General features: G+C 31.9%; 1 protein-coding gene across 2 annotated transcripts in view; it reads left to right on the top strand.

The window, feature by feature from the left end:
• LOC132749033 (protein mono-ADP-ribosyltransferase PARP14-like) overlaps window positions 1-17,154 on the top strand; it is a 31,477-nt gene that overhangs the window by 9,011 nt on the left and 5,312 nt on the right. For both annotated transcript variants that reach the window (XM_060738707.1, XM_060738705.1), the window contains exons 11-28: window positions 1,368-1,545; window positions 1,849-2,093; window positions 2,595-3,506; window positions 3,804-3,981; window positions 5,639-5,760; window positions 6,136-6,233; window positions 6,637-6,870; window positions 7,499-7,720; window positions 8,148-8,208; window positions 8,419-8,477; window positions 10,236-10,451; window positions 11,783-12,019; window positions 12,629-12,722; window positions 13,353-13,457; window positions 14,318-14,380; window positions 15,467-15,652; window positions 16,066-16,287; window positions 16,634-16,881. In XM_060738707.1, the coding sequence (XP_060594690.1) occupies window positions 1,368-1,545; window positions 1,849-2,093; window positions 2,595-3,506; window positions 3,804-3,981; window positions 5,639-5,760; window positions 6,136-6,233; window positions 6,637-6,870; window positions 7,499-7,720; window positions 8,148-8,208; window positions 8,419-8,477; window positions 10,236-10,451; window positions 11,783-12,019; window positions 12,629-12,722; window positions 13,353-13,457; window positions 14,318-14,380; window positions 15,467-15,652; window positions 16,066-16,287; window positions 16,634-16,881 (3,680 nt within the window). The remainder of the gene's footprint in view (window positions 1-1,367; window positions 1,546-1,848; window positions 2,094-2,594; window positions 3,507-3,803; window positions 3,982-5,638; window positions 5,761-6,135; window positions 6,234-6,636; window positions 6,871-7,498; window positions 7,721-8,147; window positions 8,209-8,418; window positions 8,478-10,235; window positions 10,452-11,782; window positions 12,020-12,628; window positions 12,723-13,352; window positions 13,458-14,317; window positions 14,381-15,466; window positions 15,653-16,065; window positions 16,288-16,633; window positions 16,882-17,154) is intronic.

Here is a 17,154-nt window from a genome sequence, read left to right as displayed (position 1 = left end):
AATGTCAAGTAGCTTTTATATCTTTGACTCGCATGAATATGATGTTAGTGAATTTCCTCATACCTGTCTAAAATTCAGGTAACAGTCTTTCATTTATAAATAATGTTTCACCATATCAACATGCCATTCAAATTAATATCTGAATAACTACTAATATCTAAATAGTGGGGGAATCTTTTATTATTAAAGCAGTTGTTATATTTTATGCTAAACATATTTCATTATCAGTTACAGGTAATTGACAATAATAACAGTCAATCTTTTAAAATATATAGCCAACTCAACTCAACAGCGAAAAAAAATAGGCATAATGTTAGTTACCGTCAATTTACATTTATAAAGTCACGCTCTTTAGAACGAACCACACTTATATCGTTAAAATTTCTTTTCAAGATTTTTAGTTCATGCTATTCATCATTCATTTTCATGTTAAATCTATATTACATTGTAATTCTTAATTATGTAACACTTATATGAAGTAATATAATTGTTTTAGCCATGTTAACAAATATAAGACATGTGTATGACAGACATCATTCCGTTTGAAGTAAAACATTTACCAATTTTGATTTAACATGTATTGCTTTTGAATAAAAAATTTTCATTCCATTAATTATATATTTATATAAGATAAGAACTTGTAATAATTTGTAGATTCGATATAAAGATTATCTTAGTTTTATTTTCCGAATTGAATTTCCACATATACATACTGGTGGAGAAATTTTCACTGTCTTCACATATACGTGAATGTTGCTTTAATTTATAATGCTTTTATCATATATTTATGTCATATCTTATTGGTTTGAAAGGAAATGATAAATCCATAATGAATCCTATGAGATCATATTTTATATTCCTTATACGGCACTGATATAATTTATATCAATTAGAAATTTAAATAAAACTGTTGAAGGAGTCGTTTTTATTATATACTTATAAATGAAATATTGAGAAATATTGATAAAATAAAATGGGTATTTTCATTTTCCGTATTTTCACTGTAAAAATTTATTTTTCACTGCAGTGAAACATATTTTCCGTATTTTCACTGGTGTCTTGCCGGACTACTTTCTTTTAAATTCTGCCAGTAAACAAAATTTAAGGGAAAGTCTTTCCAATTTTATCGCAAAAAAGAGAAAAATGTATATAATAAACAGAAAATTCAAGTTTTTTCTATAAATACATGATTTATTTTCATCTTGTGGCATGAAAATTACCATATTTCACTCGTGGCTACCGCCACTCATGAAATATTTATTTTCATACCACTCGATGAAAATAAATAATGTATTTATAGAAAAAACTTGAATATCCTCTATTTATTCAGAACATGTATATTTTATATTCTATAATTTCTGATCTAGTTGTTAAGAATGTGTGTTCAAGATCATCACCTTTCATATGGGAAGGAATGGAACTCAGAGTGTCACCTTGTTACATATTTGAAGATGTAGTGATTTGGGACACGGAAACGCATTACTTGAGTATTCCGAAATCGTTTACTATAGAACTTGATCGTAACATCACAACACTTTTGCAAAGGTAATTTGTAAAGTTTTGTTGAATACCGAATATGTAGCCCGATATTTTATAATGTTAATGAACGCTTGTATGACTATAAGGTTTATATGTACGAAAGTATACGTATAATGTTCCTGTATTTTACAATAAAATCAATTATAAAACTCATCTACAGCAAGAGTGTTTTATCAATGAAGACAAAAAGTGAGAACATCCGATTTCATTGGAAGTAAGTGGGATAGATAATTTAACCTTGTGTGTATCATTTAATGTAACACAGTACAAATATATTTTCATTAATTTATGAATATTTTTGTTTTCCAGGAAATGTTGTGAGCAACTGTCTGCCGAGCTCAAGAGCAATAACTGTGTGTCAAAGATTACTGGGAAAGGGATTGAGTTGTCTTGTTCCCTTACTCCGTCTGTTATTGGTTTCAGAAGGCTTTCCAATGAATGGAAGGAAACATCAGAACATATTGTTGATAGGTTCATCAAGAATAATATCACTGAAACGTCTTTCAAAACAAGCGAAAGTGTTTGGAATGATTTCATGTTGTACTTCAAGTCAGGTACTCATACGTATAACTTGATATCTGGACTAATCTTTTTTCATTGGTAATCGAGGTCATTACCTTTTCTGTATACTTGCTAACATGTGGGTTCGAATCCCGACAGGGACTTCGGATTATTTCATGTGAGGAAGCTATCCAGCTATCTTACGGAACGTCGGTGGTTCTACACAGGTGCCCGTTCGTGCCTTAAATAATGCACGAAAGGGCACATGAGGTCTTCCTCCGCCAGTAAAGCTGGAATCGCCATATGACCTATTTTGTGTCGGTGATACGTAAAACCCAATCAAACAGACAAAAATGTGGTAATAATCCGTAATGAACGATCGATAGTAATTCAGAATCGAGGTTTTTGTAAATAAAATTAACAGCTGCTCCTCAATGCATTTAAATCGTTGTAAAAGTTATGGACTTACAGATATTTGATATATGATATAACATAAAATATGTTAGTTGTTTAAAGAAGTTCAAAACTAAAATGCATTCTTCATATGTTTTTAGAGAATCTTGAAGGATGCGAAGAGTTGGTGTGCAGTGTTGATGAAACACGCTTTGAAGTCTTTATTCTCGGCTTACGACAAACTGTTGATAAGTTGTGTGCAAAGCTAGAGGAAAAGCACAGCGAACTAAGGCAAGAAACAGAAATTGTCGTGTTTGAAGCTCCAAAAATACAACTGATGCGCGCTTGTGGGGTATTCGAAGAGATGAAATTGGAAATGGGGAAAATGAAAATACATATAAAAGACGGAGAAACTGACATTGTCATTAGAAGTTCTCCAGAAGATTTAGTGCAAGTGAAGTTGGGACTGTATGAGGTAACCAACAAAATTGTGAAAAGGAAACAAAAACATGACTTTACCAAAGCATGTGTAGAATTTATCGAGGGTAAACTGAAAGATGAGCTGACATCACATTTAAAAAGTAGATATACATCCAACTTTGTAGAATGGGAAATTGATAATAGGGATATAAATGTGTACACCTTTGATGAAGTTAAGCCGGCGATGTCCGGGGAAAGGTTTAAAGTACTTAGCGAACACAACTACGCTGAAGATACCTGTACTACCCCTGAGGACATTTTAAACGCGTCGATTTTAGAGATTCAAGAAATTGTACCTGTTACCTTTGATAAAAGAAAACTAGAGACTTTTCTGAAAGAAATAAACAATACTTACCATGATCATGTTGAAGTGCAATATATTGAATCGCAGGGAATACTGGCGATTTATGGAATGAAAGAGGAAGTAAAAGTCGTGCACAGTAAGGTCAAAGAATTCTTGTATTCAATACCGGTACAAATAGTAGAACGTGTAATAGAACAAGATGTAGGATATTTGCAGTTTCTACAAAAGTACAAGAAAGAATTTGTTCGCAGTCTTGAGAAGGCGTATTCAGTGAATATAGACATTCAGGGTAAATGGCTTAATAGTGATTATATTGGTTAAAACATCATACACGAAAGTCGATCGTTATTTTTGAACAAAGTCTTATCATTGTACAAAATATATATATATTTCATATATGTTAAGGCGTTTTTAATACTAAAGGTCTTCTGTTGAACATACAACAGTTGCATATTACTTTCATTAAAAGTAGTTGTAACATATCTCGTTCTAATGTTTCGTTTTTACTCATGTAAATTTAGGAGGAAAAAACTCGTATATGCTGGATATATAAATAATTATAATTCTGGTATTTTTTGTTTATTAGATAAACGTGTAATTGTAACGGGTTGCGAAGATGGAGTATTGAAAGCAGAGCGGGAATTGAATGTTATATTTGAAGAAATTATTTGTGAAAAGGTAATCATTCAAAAGGTTGGTGTAAAAGTTGCACTGCGAGATGATGAAAAACAAATGCAACTTAGTCTTGAAGGGACCAATCAGCGGTAAGCATGAATTTATGATTATATAAAATTCTTAATTTACTTTCTTTGAAAATGAGTTCTGAATTATATGTTTCCGTTTTTAGCTCACCAGAACCGAAAGGTCAGGGTAGCTATAAGTATCAAAGGGGGATGCTCCGGCGTCCGTCGTCCGTCGTCATGCGTCAACAATCGTCTTGTTCTCTGAAACTGCCTGGCATATTTACTTTAAATTTGGTCTGTAGCATTCTTGTGACAGTCACACTTGAATTTGTTAATGTCAATTCAATTGGCCCCTTTTAGGGGTCAACAGAGCTAAAAATAGAAACACATTAAAACATCTTCTACTACAGAACTAATTGATGGATGATCACCAAACTTTGTCTGTAGTATTCTTGGGTAGTCTTTTATCAAATTTGCTCATATTAAAGTAATTGGCCTCTTTAAGGGGTCTCTAGGGCTAAAAATAGAAAAACATTAAAACATCTCTTCTACAAAATTAATGGATGGATGATCACTAAACTTTGTCTGTAGCATTCTTAGGTAGTCTTATAACAAGTTTTCTCATATTTATTTGATTGGCCTCTTTTAGGGGTCTCTAGGACTAAAAGAAATAGAAAAAACCTTTAAAAGGTCTTCTTCTATAGAAATAATTGATGGATGATCACCAAACTTTGTCTGTAGCATTCTTGCTCTTATATATATAAGTTCTATTTTCTTTTTTAAATCATTTAGAGCCCCTTCTAGGGGCCACTTAAGCCAAAATTGAAAAACCTTTGAACATCATTTCCTATAGATGATCACCAAACTTTGTAGCATTCTTAGGTAGTCTGTTATCAAGTTTGCTCATATTAATTTGATTGGCCCCGTTTGAGCTAAGGCTTAAACGCCCCAGGTCATGGCATTTCTTCAAATTATTGTTTAAACATATTCTATGCACACATTTAATATAAGAAAATATTGACAATGGATAATTTCCAACACTGAAAAGCAGTTGTTTCTGGTGAGCGACTCAGAGCCATCATGGCATTCTTGTTAATATTTGTGTTACATTTGACTTGGTAAGGGGGAGTTTTATGCATTATTTATAGAAAGGGGAATTTATGTAATTGTAATATGTCTTAACAAAATATTATATTATATCAAACAATATGCAATACGTTTGTTGGCAGATTTCATTGAATTGCAGCTATGAATGAGTAATTTGCCATCGGTTGTTAGATAACATTAAAGTTTATTTTACTTTTATAATGCATAATCATATCATTTCACTTTATCTTTGATTTTCAAAACACTTCACCTATTGTAAACGTACATTGTTGCATAACACAAAAAGTCTATAAAAAGTCTCGCTTAAAACATATGTAGATTTTAACGCCTCCGTGGTCGAGGGGTTAGAGTCAATGACTTCTAATCCAGTAACCTCTCTGGCGTGGGTTCGATCCCCAGGAGATGCTTTGGTAGTTTAGCGCGGAGGAAGGTAGTCTAGTACTGGTGTAACTCTCCTGGAACGATGGTTAGGAAACTACCCGCCTATATGACTGAAATACTGTTGGAAAAAGGCGTAAAATGAAACAAACAACGGATTAAAGTATATATGATTATTTCTAGCTTCATGCGTTTCTCTCAAGACACGTTCATAGTTGAATAGTTATGATCTTTGATTTATCCTTTTATACAGATGCATCATTCAATTTCCCGATGAACATGCAACACGGTTGGCTTCAGGTGCATCAAATATAGATAGCAGTGATGAATTTAAAGGAAGTGTGTTATGTCCTTCTAAAACAAAACAAGACCAAGGTATGTCAAAACGCACAATTACCATATCTTCCTATTTCATTGACAGAAATCTTTTTTCTCTTATAAGTACTATTTTCTTTTTAAATCATTTAGAGCTAGAATTTTAGGTAAATTCAATACATATTGTCTTGAAATGTTTTTACTTCCCATCTTGTCATATAAATATCATAAATCCTTAAGATGTTATTGTCTTTTCTTAAATTATTTTAAATTTGTTTTATCCACGGTAAACTGGAAAAGAGCAACGTTCCAAAAGCAAAAACTACGATATTCGTATATCTTGTTATCGTTGTAGTATCACTAATGATGTAAAAAATGCGTCTCGTTATGTTTACGTTTGTAAGTACATTATAATATATAAGTTATTTTTATCAGAATTTTCTGGTGAAATACCGTACGAAAGAGATGACATTTCTGAAACAGCAATTGGCGTCAACGTTACTCTTGTTAAAGGAGAACTTGGAGAGCAAGAAGTATGTATAAAATCCATAAAAACTATGAAATTGAAATGTGAGATAATTTAGATGATAAGATGTCATACAGTCCCCTATATCGTTTACTCTTAAATCTTAACTTATGTATTTAATAGGAAATATTTAAAGTTTAGTTTTAACAACTTTAAGAAAACTTTTTGAGTATATGGTGATAATAACAAGTAACTACCAAAAGTAATGTGTTAGACCGACTTCTGAATTTGGTCAAATTTAACAATCCAACGTAAAGTTATACTATCTATAACATAGAGGCTTTTGTGCTCACTATGTTATGTTAAATAATAAATCTCATTTAAGCTAATTTGTTATCGTTCTTTCAATCTTAACAAATCATGAAATATTTAATTTTAATTTAGCCACTGTTTTATTTTGTCACGTTTAGGGAGATATTATCGTCGCTGGTACGTCTCACAATTTGAATTTGAAAAGTGGTAATGCGTGCAAATCATTAGGGTTGAAAGCTGGCGGAAAACTTCAAGAAGCGTGCAATAAGATGTATCCAGAGGGTATTCAGTCTGATGAAGTGGCAGTTATTAAAGGTTGTGGAAATCTGGCATGTAAATATGTGTATTTGACCACTTTACCAACCTGGACATCCGGCGAGGAGATGAAGAAAGTATGTAAAATTGCATTATCTTTATCAAATCAATTATGACAGTTAATTTTGTCGACATCAGAATAAAACTATATAAACTTTACAATTATCTAAAGAAAAGCGAAGTTACTTGTAAACGTGCTGTATAATAAGATAAGATAACATAAAAAGATGTCTGACATGTTTAATGGCTCAGTATAAATGTTTGAAAGCTTATATATCACAAGCCTCTTTGAGAGGGTTTACTGTATATCTTTTATCTGCGGACATAATTTATAATATATCAGAGATCTTTATAACGCATTGATAATGCAGAAGAATTACTTTATGTGATATAAAGCGAAAACTACTTTATGTACTAACAGCAGTCTTGTATATAGCTAGATTATATAAACGTCACGGTTATCCGTTATAAACGTGCAGTTTTAGAAGAGCTTTTTAAAAAGATATTGATTCAAATTAAGAAAAACAACTGACTAAGCAAAAAAGAGAAATAATTATATCAGATTAAACATATTATGCTTTGGATGCTTCTATGACAATTCTAGTCTCTATAATAGCTATATAAAATTCTTGAATGTGAAAACAACTGACTTGTGTCTTTTTTCTGGTTTTCAAACCGTGTTATATGAAAATAAATATGTTTTAGGGCTTCAAAATGATCATGAAAAAGTCGTTAGAGCGTGCATCAGACCAGGAGATGAAATCGATAGTTTTCAGCGCATTGGGTACTGGGCAGTTGAATTACCCGAAAGATCTCGTTGCGTTCCTTATGTATGATGCTGTCGTGACCTTTGATCGCTGCCATCCTCAAACTACATTGAAAGATGTCAGATTTGTTTTGTACCCAAAAGATGGCTCAACTATAAAGGTTTGCATCAGTAGCAAATAAATGAATATATTGTAAACACAAAGTTTATTTCTAATTAAAACCAAGTTTTAGGTCTGTAGATTACCGATATTATTATATTATCAAGTTATTATCTATAATAACGTTACCTACACAAAACGTTGCGTTGGATGGTACAATCATTGCACTTTAATATGTCTTGCAATTTGTTGCAGTATGCTGTGATAAAAAATTATTAGAAAACCTGATTGTACTGTTGTTCATGCCACATACATTAGAGTTGTTGCAGTGTACCATTGTCTGTTTGGAATAAACTCAACAAAACCAAGTTTGCAGAATTCAATACAACATTTGTTTTTCAATAATAAATTTGCATTACCGTTATTATATTACAATTATATGGAAATAAACAGTATAAAAATACAATTTTTAAAAAAAACTTTTACAGGCTTTTGAAGAAGAGGAAAGAATGAGAAAAGAAAATCGCGGCAGAAATCAGCACATATTCGGTAAGCGCAAGAGGTTTTGTTTTTGATAAAGTCAATAAATCCTCAAAAACTGAAACCTTTTACGACTTCTGTTCCCGATTATTTATCGACAATTTTTTAAATCTTGACAGTGTTTTTATTTTATGAATAATACATTAGTCGTGTCGCTTTAAGATGAATAACTTAACATTGTGAACATGTACATATATACTTTTGAATTGCTGCCTACAGATCTCAAAGCTGCCGAATTGACGATGCAAGTTTGTGTTGACGATATCACAACTCAAAATGTAGGTTTTATGAAGTTTCAGTAATACTGCTCTGTAAATAAAAATAACACTGACTTTTATAACTATTGATTATTTCATGAAATTGTATGTTCCAATTCTAAATATTATGTTGCACGCTAGTTTAACGTATAACCTTTAATATTTTTGCTTTTTTGTTTGTTTGTTTGTTTTTCATTTCCTTTTTTATTAGCTCACCAGAGCCGAAGTATTAGTATCAAAGGGGGATGATCTGGCGTCCGTCTTCCGTCGTCATGCGTCAACAATCGTCTTCTTCTCTGAAACTACTGAGCAGATTTACTTCAAATTTGGTCTGTAGCATCAGTGTGTGACAGTCACACATGAATTTGCTCATGTCATTCCAATTGGCCCCTTTTAGGGGTCAGTAGAGCTAAAAATAGAAAAAACCTTTAATCATCTTCTTCTACAAAACTAATTGATGGATGATCACCAAACTTTGTCTGTAGCATATTTTTGGATAGTCTTTATCAAGTTTGCTCATATTAATTTGATTGGCCCCTTTTAGGGATCTCTAGGGCTAAAAATAGAAATTCATTTAAACATCTTCTTCTACAGAACTAATGGATGGATGATCACCAAACTTTGTCTGTAGCATTCTTTGGTAGTATTAATCAAGTTTGCTCATATTAATTTGATTGGCCCCTTTTAGGAGCCGCTAAAGCTAAAAATAGAAATACCGTTAAATATATATTTCTAGGATGATCACCAAACTTTGTCTGTAGCATTTTTGGGTAGTCTTTTATCAAGTTTGCTAATATTATTTTGATTGGCTCCTTTTAGGGGTTTCTAGGGCTAAAAATAGAAAAACCTTTAAACATCTTCTCCTACAGAACTAATTGATGGTCTGTAGCATTATTGGGTAGTCTTTTATTAAGTTTGCTCAAATTAATTTGAGGGGCCGCTAAAATTAAAAATAGAAATACGTTTAAACATCTTCTCCTCCAGAACTAATTAATGGATGATCACCAAACTTTGTCTGTAGCATTTTTGGGTAATCTTTTATCAAGTTTGCTCATATTCATTTGATTGGCCCCTTTTAGAGGCCGCTAAAGCTAAAAAAAAATAGAGAAACCTTTAAACATCTTCTACTTCAGAACCAATTGATGGATGATCACCAAACTCTGTCTGTAGCATTCTTGGGTACTCTTTTATCAAGTTTGCTTGAGCCCCTTTTAGGGGCCACTAAAGCTAAAAATAGAAAAAGCCTTCGAACATCATTTCCTACTGAAATAATCGATAGATAATCACCAATCTTTGTAGCATTCTTAGGTAGTCTTTTATCAAGTTCGCTCATATTAATTTGATTAGCCCCGTTTAAGCTAAAGCTTAAATGACCCAGGTCATGGCATTTCTTTAAATTATTGTTTAAACATATTCTACGCTCAAATTTAATATTAAGATATATTGACATTCCAACACTGAAAAGCAGTTGTTTCTGGTGAGCGACTCAGTGCTATCATGGCCCTCTTGTTATTTTTTAGAATCTTTTCATTATTTTTAGATCCAAAAAAGTTAATTTTCGCTTAAACATTACATGTATATCGAGACAGTAAGAAACCTCTATATATAGCATGATAGGGCTGTGTCAGTATTCATAGTAACTATCTTCAATCAGAGGCACTCTGCAACCAAAGCTTTACCGAAAGTACGTCGTATATTACAAGCTTATTCGTTGACTGTTACATTTTAAGTCATTGATTTCTGTGACATAATGATGAAATGTTTCATTGTTTTGTTTAGGTGGATGCTATATTTAGTTCATCATCTTCAAACATGGACCGCAGGCATAACGCTGTGCTTGACACACTTTTTGACAAAGGTGGAGAACTGTTAAGGGATGAGTGCAAGTCTAAATACAATTGGCAAATTGGAATGGATGACATTGCGGAAATCAGAGTAGGAAATTTACCTTGCAAGACTGTTTATATGGCATCAATCAAAGGAGACACTGATTATGTAAGTATATTTCAAGGTTATCACAAGGTATGTTACCTAACACAAGGTCTGATACTTATATCATTTCGGAAAATCTGTCGACATGAATTGGATATAGATATATTAGTAGATGTAGAAGAACCGGATATTTAAATAAGGTATCAAAATAAATGTATCTTTAAACACTTACGTCTGTCTTTGTATAAATAAATCTGTTTCTATTAACATGTAAGGGATGTTTGCTGATTTAACATGCAAATTGAAAAATAACAGATTTCAAAAAGATTGTTAGATTAAATCCTTGGTTATATATGTGTTTGAATCATAAGTCTTTATATATATATGTGTGTGTGTGACGTAACTTTGTCTCTCTTTAAGTGTTTCGCTTTCTATAGCCATAACAATTGTTAGATTTGAACGGTAAATCCTTTTATTACACTGTCTCTTCTTAGAAGAACATGTATGTCCTACATGTAAAAGCGAAACGGTTTTGCTCCTGGTCGTTCAAAAAATGTTCCCTTTTATGTCCCTTTATTTGTATAACTAATTTATTGTTATGTTCTTGTTGAGACACTTGCTATAGCTTTTTAATTCTTTTTTTTTCTGTGTGTCCCATCATGGGATTTTTCGCCAATGGTAAGTTTTTCCTACCGCCCGCCTCAACGCCCCCCCCCCACGCCACCGCAGTTATCATACATATTTGATTCCCACATTTGTTTATTTTCTACCCTGTTTTAAATCATTCGTCTCATATAAGTAATGTTTAATAGAAATTAATGTAATTACATCTGTTATATGATATTTCTTTCTTATGGTAAGATATTATGAATTTACAACTCATAACGGCAAAATGACGTCATTCAATGCACGAAATAAATTCGTAAAATACGCCGAAAAGACGTTATTTTTGAGCACGAGACTCATAAAATTTACAAATAACGGAAAGAGAAAGTCTGATATACAAGAATAGATGTTAAGTATGCATCCTCCATCTCCAGTTTTTAATGCAATTCCCTGCTTTTGGCTAGGTTTCCTGCTGTGTGCCTTCCAAGTGGCCATATGTGTCTGAAATTTGTTCTGTGAACGTCTCTTCGACTTGTTTATCTTTGTTCTTACTTTATTTTATAAATTTTCCAATAAATATAGTCATTTCAATATCATAATTTGTTTTGCTTAAAATGTTCGCTCTCCAAATTGGGTTTATCGCGTATATTCACAGTTTGTTCTGTTTAACTTTAAATCATCTTTGGTATTATATACATTATTTCAATTAATAGAATATATAAACTGATGGCGAATATCATTTTTACAAGTATTTTAATTTAAGTTTATAATGTAAAAACATATTTTAGCACTCAAAGGAACACTTGAAGGAAGTCGTCAGAAAGGTTCTATTTCACGCTGTGATAAATGGGTTTGTATCGTTGGCTATACCCGCTTTGTTGAAAGGCGACAATGGTTATGAATTCAAAGAGGATGTATGCACAATATTGTTCGACACTGTGATAGAATGGGCGAAGGAAAATCCAGAATCGGCATTGAAGACTGTAAAGTTCGTTATAGATCCAAAGGATGGTGAAACCATAAATGTAAATTATTTTCAAATTTATCATGATTGTTAAATGTATGTAACAAAGAACATTGTATATGCACTATATTTAAATATAATAAAGAGTGCTTATAAAGTTGTTGTGCTCTGTAAACATTTAACTGACAAGTATGAGTCGATCTATATATGAAACACGATCACTGCCCTTTCTGTATCACGTGATTCAACTGGTCTGTTGCTATATGAGTGTTGCATATGAACGGTGTCTTTATCTGTGAATGATTTCATCATGCTAAAGGCTTATACATGATAACGTATGTCAAAACTAAAATCATGTCTTTATCAAGCGTTAAGTCTTATGTGGTAATAGTTTAACTTTCAAATATTTACTGTTGTCATCGTATAAAACTGTTCACAAATTAGGGAGGAAATGTGTACGTGGCCGGGTAGATCAGTCGGTAAATCTGTGAAACAGTTTTCTGTGGATCCCAGGAAAACAATTTTCTGTGAGTCCCAGGCAGAACCGTTTGCTGTGGATCCAAGGAGGAACAGTTTTCTTTGGTTGGCATGTTTATAGCCAGCTCAGATTTCACATTTATATAAACCAGTGGCATGACTAAAATATATCACAAGTTATTTTCTTTTCTAGAGATTCAAGGCGTATGTTTTAAATGCAAAGGGCATAGGAAGAAGACCATTCAGAAGTTCTCTGGATGAACAGCATGGATTTAGTAGTGAACCAGGTAAACACTTATTGGTGGACTAAGTGCAAGATTGTATCATCAAAAAATCTTAAAAAGTTATATTTAATAAATCTTTAAGAATTAAATGAAAGTAAAGAAATCTTTTCGATAGGCTGTTAAATATGTATTAAATGGTTAACCCTCAATTTCCTAAATGGACTTGACCAACTTCAATTTCGGAACAGCTCAGAGATGTTTCAATGAAAATTTGAAAGTTGGTCTACCGACATAATTTAGCTTTGTCAGTCTGCACGAATATGCACTCTGGTCTGGCAAAATATCGGTGATAAATGTTTTACACTTGTAAAGGATTAATGGATGGAATACTATACTTTCTTGACTGAAGTGAGTATTAAAACGAAATTCATGTGATGTCAGTTGTAAAAAGTTTTCAACTGTTACCTTACACTAAATTTGAAGAAAAAAATAATGTAGCACAAGAACATTTAGTTGATTAGAAAAAAACTGAAATGTTTTGTGAGGGGAGAAGTGTCTGTCTAATTGTGTCTCACAAAATAAATAATTGGAGGACGGTTATATTGTTTCCTTTAAAAAAAACTGAAAAGTTTTATTGACTTTGATTGTTGTACACACATGCATTAACATATAAATCATGTTTTACATTGTTAGGTTTGTCAGAAGGTAAGGTAAAAGTAAGGGTCCAGATGGGAGACATATTAGAACAGAAAACTGACGCCATTGTAACCAGCGTTGGCAAAGACTTTCTTTTGATCGGTAAGACATCGTGTTAATCTTACTTTTGGTCACCTTGAACTTTTACCCATCTAAAATTATTGTTTTGAACAACACCACTATAATTTAAAGTGATATTATGCCCACCTTAGGGTATATAGTGAGTAAACGGGTTAAAGTCAAAATAAGTTTACATTTTGCCATAACTTTTTTCAATATTATAATTCACTTTGCATGAACTATTGATAAACCATATCGCCCAAGGAAATTTCTAAAAATACCCATCGAAATTTACCTGTAACGTTCAATTTATTAAAAGAGTGGGGCAGTCTTTTTTATATTTTAGGCAAATTAATATTTTATCCTTAACATTTTCCAAGATTCCCTGTTGGTCAATCACCATTATAACAGTCAGTCTCATGAAATATATAATCAATTCAGCTCAACGTGACAATGATAAATTGAGCATAATGTCACTTTAAAGATTGTTAATTTCGAATGCAAATACAGGGATATAAATACAAATATCATAATAAAGTATGGTAAAACATAGAAAAACCCCTTGCAGTAAAGTGTTTTACATTTTAATAATATGTTTTATATTGTAAAAGTAATATACACGTTTAAAGAAAAATCGTAACTGTAGAATATCCGTGCAATACTTTTGCAACACTTTGTAACAATGTTGAATCCAAATTATAGTACATGCTAAACAGACATTAGTGTGTTGACTATATGAATGTGAAAACTTACAATTTAAAACTTTCATATTTCTGTAAGTTTATTAGATGATTTAGAAATAGAAACCATTTTCAAGGTTCCTGGAAAAGATAATGAAAGTATAAGCGACGGGTGTTAGAATGTTTGTGCTCGTATATGATATTAGTATGATTATTTTGCAGGGTCAGTTGCATATGCAATGAAAACCAAATGCCCAGATCTAGAAAAACAGTGTCGCAGTGAAGGTAAGTGTGTCGATAAATTAACGTTTTAACCAGCTTGGTTAATTAAACATATTAATGTTGATATTATTTACAGTGACGGATTGAAATTGAAATGAGCATTTGTATGTTAAACATGTTAAAGACTTTAACGTCGATCCTTGTATTTCGCAGGTTGGTCAACCTAAACGGCTTTTCTGAAAAACAAACCAGTAAATACCAATATTTCCCCACACGTGACTGACTACTATTCTAATATTATTGTGTTAACAGTGGAGAGACAAATGACCATGAGACTCCTGCCCGATGATTGAAATTCATTTTTAGTTGCAAAGATTTCTCATGTGTAAACCGGAACATTTGGCTCTCTAGAGGAAACAAAATATGACTATATGTTCAATAGAAACTCATTTTTTAACATCTTTTATACTATTGTTTTGTTTGATCTCTACATAACTTTTTCACAGATCGAAAGAAACTCCTGGCGTATAAATGTATACGTATCAGATATTTTCCATTTTGAATTCTTTCATAACTATCAAGAAGGAAAATCTTACATTTTATTTGACTTTTAAAATCTTTTACATTATTTCGTCAGATGCAACATCAGTAAACCATAACGACGACAAAAATTTGCTTCTTTGCTCCCCGTAATTTCACATTATAATTAATCCAAAGATTTTCTTTGCACTAACATGATAGAATGGAAATAAGATATATTTTTCTTTCCTTATAGTACTATACATGTACTATGTGCTTGACCGTTCAAAAAGGTTTAGTATCAATCAGTTAGGTCTTCATTATTATAATACTTACTAACGCAGCTGAACTTACATATTGTATTAAGTATCAGAACAAGTGGTTAACTTGAGCTGATACAGTGGTCAAATTTTATCTATGTTTGTTTAATTTTATGTATAATATCTAGAGATATCACTAAATGGTTATATGAATACAAGATTGACTATGTACTGTGTTTGAATGCCTAATCTCCAAAACATAGACCATGTCTACGATTACTTTTTACTCGACCATTTCACATAATTAAAATTTGAAACTAAACGAGAGAATATCTTGTTTGTCTTAAGTATTTCATTTTCAATTCCGCAGCGTTAAAACATAAGCTGAATATGGAGAAGGTAGTGATAACGGAGGCGAAAGGTTTACATGCGAGGTCGGTGATACATATACAGTTTGCAGATAACTTTAAAGACTGGCAATACCGGATGCGCAAGTGCCTAGAGCTAGCGAACGAAAAGTCTTACAGTTCAATTTCTTTTCCAGTTTTAGGCACAGGTAAACCCACCGTCATTTATCAAAAACTTTGTGTAATTACTATAAGATCCTATATTAATGACATATTTACCTTTCAAATATGTTGCTTTTTGGTTGGATAACTATTCCTTTTGAATACAAAATCAATAGAATAGGTAAACGTAGAGTAGATATATAATATATTTGTATATGATATCTAACTATAATCGCTTCAAAATCTTATTTATATGCTCTAGAAATAATTGCTTTTATTATGTTTCTATATCTTATGAGTCAATATGGTATTTTAAAACTATACCATTATTATTCACGTATTATTCACACAGTCTAATATAAATGGAAACGTTTATTTTAAGAAGTTCATTTAATGTTTATCTATGATTTCTGTTACTTTATGAAACTATACAAAATTGAAATATGATACTCAATTGTAGGGAAGGGTTTTAAAACGTTTTGTGCCAAGGAGATAACTAGGTGCCTTATAAAAGCAGTTAAAGAATTTGAACAGTCCCACCCATCGCCTTCCTTACGTAATGTATATTTGATTGTGTATGACAAGCAACCACAACTGCATTCACAAATTATAGACGCGTTACAAGCCTTCATACAGGAATCAAAAAGCGAAACTACTACTGGGGAACAGCAAATTTCTTCAAGTGAGTTAAAAGTTACTTTTAGAGAAAAACACGATTTTTGAAAAACAATAAATTATTTATTTTCTATGGTGATTTACATGTTTTGGAATTCATATCGGTAAAGTAATAAGGGACTCTCCTGTATATCAGCAGCGGTTTTATTGCGTATAACCTAATACTTTAAAAAAATTATTTTAACAGTTTTAGTCAAATATTTCAATGCAATCAAAGCCGACGTCTATACTTCATTTCAGCATTTAAACATTACGACATTTTGCGTTAAATAAGATATTTTTGCATTTTAACGCATACATTTCAGGTCAATTATTTCAATATTACTAAAACCAATCTCCTTACTTCATTTAAGGACTTAAATCATTACGGCAGTTTGCTTCAGCCGGCAATGATTCAGGAGAGGAAATGTGTGATATGTCTGCGAAACAATGGAAGGCAGTTGTTGAAGAAACGTCGTCTGTAGAAATCCGTGTATACTCAGATGAACGAGACAACATCAAACTTTGTAAGAAGATGCTAGAGACCAACATTGATCAAATGTATATCGAAAGAAAACTTGATAACTACACGAAAATAGTTCAGTCTCTCCATCGAGAACAAGTTAGTATTTTCCAATCAATTAAATAATGCAATAATAGTGTATCTTTCTTTTATAAATTATATTTTAAGTTTTCGGGACAATCATTTCGTATTGCCTTTATTATTATTATTTTAGACTTCATCCTATTTTTTCCTAAGTTAGCTATCCAAACCTACTTTATTTTTGTATAATCTTTTCATGCTATTTTTCTACCTGAAGAACGAAATGGTGAAGTTGCAAAATTTGTAACATTATAGGGCCTCGAATATCCTACGTGTCCTAAGTCCTAGGAC

Source organism: Ruditapes philippinarum, unplaced genomic scaffold, assembly GCF_026571515.1.
Source record: "Ruditapes philippinarum isolate M1 unplaced genomic scaffold, ASM2657151v2 ctg2413_1_1_1_1, whole genome shotgun sequence".
Lineage (NCBI taxonomy): Eukaryota > Metazoa > Mollusca > Bivalvia > Venerida > Veneridae > Ruditapes > Ruditapes philippinarum.
Note: the sequence above shows the minus strand (reverse complement) of the source record. Positions and strands in the feature narration are given on the sequence as shown.